This window comes from Malus sylvestris, chromosome 11, assembly GCF_916048215.2.
Source record: "Malus sylvestris chromosome 11, drMalSylv7.2, whole genome shotgun sequence".
NCBI lineage: Eukaryota > Viridiplantae > Streptophyta > Magnoliopsida > Rosales > Rosaceae > Malus > Malus sylvestris.
In genome coordinates this window covers 25,719,898-25,724,889 of record NC_062270.1, presented here as the reverse complement: position 1 = coordinate 25,724,889, position 4,992 = coordinate 25,719,898, and the positions used below count along the sequence as shown (strand labels likewise).

The 4,992-nt window shown below is 35.3% G+C and overlaps 1 protein-coding gene across 1 annotated transcript; it reads left to right on the top strand.

Annotated features, from left to right (window-relative positions):
• Positions 1–2,087: 2,087 nt before the first annotated feature.
• On the top strand, positions 2,088–4,659 carry LOC126591545 (uncharacterized). The gene is made up of 3 exons (XM_050257261.1): positions 2,088–2,253; positions 4,153–4,253; positions 4,335–4,659. Exons 2-3 carry the CDS (start codon positions 4,160–4,162, stop codon positions 4,478–4,480), a joined length of 240 nt encoding a protein of 79 aa, XP_050113218.1. The 5' UTR covers positions 2,088–2,253; positions 4,153–4,159; the 3' UTR covers positions 4,481–4,659.
• The last annotated feature ends 333 nt before the right edge of the window (positions 4,660–4,992 follow it).

Sequence of the window (4,992 nt, the reverse complement as noted above, 5' to 3'; positions counted from 1 at the left end):
TTTCTATCTTAGTGTAGTAGTACAGTTTGTTAAAAAAAAAAAAGATCATTTAAATATTTTCACATTTTAAAGGGTCAAAATTTATGAGCTTTGAGAAACGGGGGCAAAAGCCTCTAGAAAATGCTCCCCCAAACAAATTTCAAGTCACATTGTCCCTTGGTAGGTGCTTTTATACCCAACAAGATTCTCCGGATTCTCTTTGTGAGTTGGATTCTCTTTGTGGCAATTTCAAGGATCCGTGAATATCGTATGGTCAGTTTTTGTCAAGTACTGTTTATGTTTAATTTAAAATAATTTCTAATTGCATGATGTACGATGAACGGACATAATTCACATATTCTCGAGATCCTCACAAAGAGGATCCAGAGAGAATCTAGATTCCTTTTATAGGAATCTCATTTTCATGAAAAATAATGGTTTGTTTGGAAGTGTTTGTAAAATTGTTGAAAATACTTTCCAGTGAAGCTGTTTTTGGAACAAATTCTTAAGTAAATATGCAAGTGAATTCTGAAAAAGCACTTGAAGTGCTTTTAGAACCCAAAATATTTTCTCTAAAATCGTTTTCAATCATTTTAAAAGTGCTTCCAAACAAGCCATAGTTAAGTGTTGTGGTAGTCGTAAAGCTGAGTACTATGAAAAATTACAAAAACGAGAAGAAAATGAAATTCCAGAAGAATGAAGATCGTTAGGATCCGGTGACACATGATTTTGACACACAATTTGACACACATTTTTGTGGATCCACTCTGTATTTCAATGATCCAATTGTTTATATTTTTGTACATCATTCATTTATCATCCTCGCAAAAAATTAGACAAATCCAAAACCATTAAGACTTTCATTTGTAGCGAAGTGGACGAATATGGTTCTACAAAGAAACAATAAATTTAATCCAGCAGTCATAATTTTCTGATTTTGGTAATCTTTGGTAATTGTAGGCATATCCTTGAGGTAAGACATAAAAAATAAACAGTTTGATCTGTGAAATACTTTATAGAGTGTGCATCACAAAAAAGTAAGTAAAAAACCTATGTCCCCAGATCCTAACCCATATATATATTTGAATTAATCTTGTGCCTCTCTATAAAGATAAAGGAACACATCTATATATAAAGCCAACACTAAATGAATAGTGTTTTGGTGTCACAAGTTTCAACAAAAATATTTGGACAAAAATGCCCCTTAACAAAAAAACTTAAAAAGCAGCCTAATATAATACATCAAATAATGCAGGGGTATTTTTGTCACTTTAATGGTGTTTTTTAATAATTAATTTTTTTATATAGTTGTTTTTTAATTAGTACGTTACAATATGCTAGCAATAATGTGATTCAATTAGTTGTTCATTAAATATTATTTTCTCCATTTTTAAACACGTTCAAAACATCTTAAGAGGCACGTAATACCGGTTATAAAAAAAGATTTTTCACACGCGGATAATAATATGATTAAATTAGTTCTCAAATGATTGTTTTTTTAACAAACGATATTATCTACACTAAGGAGGAGGAGGTGAGCTTAGCCTCATAATGGGCTAGCAATAATGTGATTCAATAAGTTATTTATTAAATATTATTTTCTCTATTCTTAATGTAAATTCTATAGAGACTGACTTTATTATGTGAATTCAGTTGCTTTAACTTCAAATATTGGACTTTCTTTTTGTCAATTTACGTATATAAATACATTTTAAACTTGTAAATCGCACGTATCACGCCATGATTCATAAAATACTTTCTTCACGAGCGTGAGCACGTAGCTAGTTTCATCTATAAAAAGGGCGTAAGATTACAATTAAAGGAAGAATATGAATTGACTTCTTTTATATTTGAAAAAAAAATCATAAAAGATCATTTGAGACATAAAAACTCTCAAACAATTAATAGGGGAACGGAAAAACACCACTAAACCAATAAACCAATATAGAAGGTCATTTTAGAATTTTGAAAATAAAACTTTTCACGTGAAGAGAAATGCAACTAAATCATGTAATATAAAACATTTGATAAAGTTATAAAAACACTTTCCAAATAAAATGGGTGAGAAGAGATATGGGTTTACATCAGGCCGGCCCGTTAGCCATGGGTCAGTCCAGAGCACGACCCGTCTAGTCCATTTCGTAATATCAGCAGACCATTAATTGTGCGGCAGAATTTGTGCCTCCATTACCGATCCGCCCCCCATTTGCATCGCCGTCAACGCTGAAGCTCCTCCTCGTCGTCGTCTAACCTCGATCACGTTCCAGTTCATCCGTGAGTTCTCCGTTTCATCACTTTCGATTCCGAATAGATCAACGTCTAGCTCTTAATTATATATCTGCTGATAGATCTAGGGTTTCCTTTATTTTCCTTTGGATTTTCTCAGATTCGTAAATTTATAGTTTTCCAGCTGAATAAATTTTAATTATTTTATGTTTCTATTATGTTCGAATTCTGAGAAAAACATGGGATCATAGACTGAAATATTGGATGCTAGTTTGATGTTGCTGTATTTAGTTTTAGCAGATTTTCATATATTGATTGAGTAAATTAGAAACTTTATACATTGAAAGATGTTAGGTTTTGCATAGGATGATTACAAACAACCCTGTCTAACTGTTTAAAGAATTGGTTATGCGAGTATCCGCCACTTTTTTCGCTCTTTCATATGGTCGCGCTTTTGTTCAATCACTGGCTATTTTTCGTCTCATCGTGACTTGGTCTAGGTTCTTTGTAGCCTCGCCGAGTTTGCGTATTAGGTTTGACTTTGAACAATGCTCTCATGTTTATGTTGATCGATACTAATCACGAACACTGAGTTGCTATATATTTGGTTCAAAATTTTTGAATAATCTTTTATTTAGGTGGTCTATGTGCACTGTACAAACATGCCCCTGTTTTTCCGTATCAATATTTTTCAACTGTAATTTCTATTTGGTTGTCAATTTGCTCTGTTCCGTGTCGATCTTCATGTTGTGGTGAGGATGATGGGGACTCTAGAGTTATAACTTATAGGTTTTAGGATTAATTACTCTAGTGCCCCTCTGAAACTAGGGTCAAGTCCCACTCCCTCCCCCGCGGAAGTCACATTGACCCATATTTTCCCCTTCTTTCATGTCAACTGATCTGTCAAAGCTGGTGATGTGGCATGAACGAACCACTGTTTTTCTGAAATATATGCCATGTGGGTGCCATGTGTGCAATAAAATAATAAATTCAATGATTAAATGTAAATATCTTTTCAAAAAAACAGGTCTCGTATTTGGATTACTTTTGGGGTCAGTTTCGAATTTGGGGTTGAACAACTTGGATCTGCATGGGTCTTGGCCATGAATGTGTGAATCTCTTGGCTGTGAGTTTGTGGTTTCCTCCCTGCCCTCCGCTGCCATAACCACACCCACCCTAGCCACCACGACTCTCTCCCTCTCCCCCAAGCAGAAGGCATGTTTGTAGGACTAATGATCTCTTGGATTATTTTCTTGTAAATCACCCTTATCTTATGGAGACATGTTCAAACTAGGTTCTAGGGTGTCTTGAATGAGATTCACACATTTCTTCGTCTCTTGAAAATTTGAACTATAGGTTTATTTATGAAGAGTGCTTTAGCTGATTTGAACCCATTGAAGTTCATGTGCGTAATTTCAAATTAGGACTTCTCAAAACTGTTATCTTAACTCAAAATTGTAATCTTTTAGTCATCAGTATTTTTCTTATTTATGGTAATATTCTAAGAAGAGGTCGCACTTGGTGTGATGGCAAGTGTCTTCGCCCATGAGCGGTAGGTCTCGGGTTCGAGACTTGGGAGCAGCCTCTCCATAAATGGGGGTAAGGCTAGCCGACATTCACCTCTCCCAGACCCTGCGTAAAGCGGGAGCCTTGTGCACTGGGTACAACATGGTAATATTCTAAGAAGCTTGGTTTGAATGATGATCGCAGATTCATAACTTCTTAAAAATTGTAAAATTGTAAGTGATGCTACTCCTGATGTTGTGCTTGTATGTTAAAGGCTATAGGCGACAAGTGAAGTGTAGAACCTCTAATCGCTTCCTTTTTTCTTGTACACATCTGTTTTATTGAGTTTACTCATTCTGAAACTGATCCTAATCAGATAACTGGCACTTCTCGTTCGGCATTTCTCCATTTTCCTTATTGTTATGTTCTTTACCATTGCAGTTGAAAAATGGCAGCAAAGTTCATTGTAGGATCTATTGTGGGAACCTTTGGGCTTGCTTATGTTTTCGACACTACTATATCTGACAAAAAGATATTTGGAGGTACTTCTGATACAAAACTGCTTGATGAAATCATTTACTGTAATAAACTTCTGTGCAATTTAACAATTAAATTATAACCAGGTAGTACTCCCGGTACCGTTTCAAACAAAAAATGGTGGGAAGAAACTGACAAGAAGTTCCAGGCTTGGCCACGTACCGCAGGACCTCCGGTTGTGATGAACCCCATTAGTCGCCAGAATTTCATTGTCAAATCAGCCTCAGGGTAGTGAAATGTTTTGTCTTTGACTCAGAACTTGAGCTGTTATTGTTTCTGGTTTGGTGGAAGATGAATTAAACTTCTGCAGGCGTTTTTATTCACGGAATTCCTTTCAGGTACTGGTTCTTTTGCATTTGAAATAAGAATTGCGCACTTATTCGAAATGAAATATATATACCGATTGCGAGATCTTGCTCTTTGGGGCAGTTTTTATGTACAGATTGCGTGAATTGAAGTTATTGCTGATTTGGAATTTCAGGCCATAGTTACATCTGTTTATTCCAGTAGGGATGAGTTATCTGGGAGGATAGTCCTCTTTAGGTACTCAATATTTCTTCCACATATAAACAAATAGGCGTTACGGATTTGAGCTAGTGGCATTCCTTGTCACTTGGGATTGGACAATCTTGGGTTTGACTTAAGGGTAACAATTTCGATATCAAGTTATTATGGTTGGTTTATGTTATCTTTAAAAGACGAGACGGAGAAACAAATTTGATACCAAGTTATAGTAACATAGCC

Coding starts and splice junctions, on each gene's coding strand:
- LOC126591545 (XM_050257261.1), top strand. CDS start 4,160: ATGGCAGCAAAGTTCATTGTAGGATCTATTGTGGGAACCTTTGGGCTT. Junction 4,254..4,334: donor TGACAAAAAGATATTTGGAG/GTACTTCTGATA, acceptor AATTATAACCAG/GTAGTACTCCCGGTACCGTT.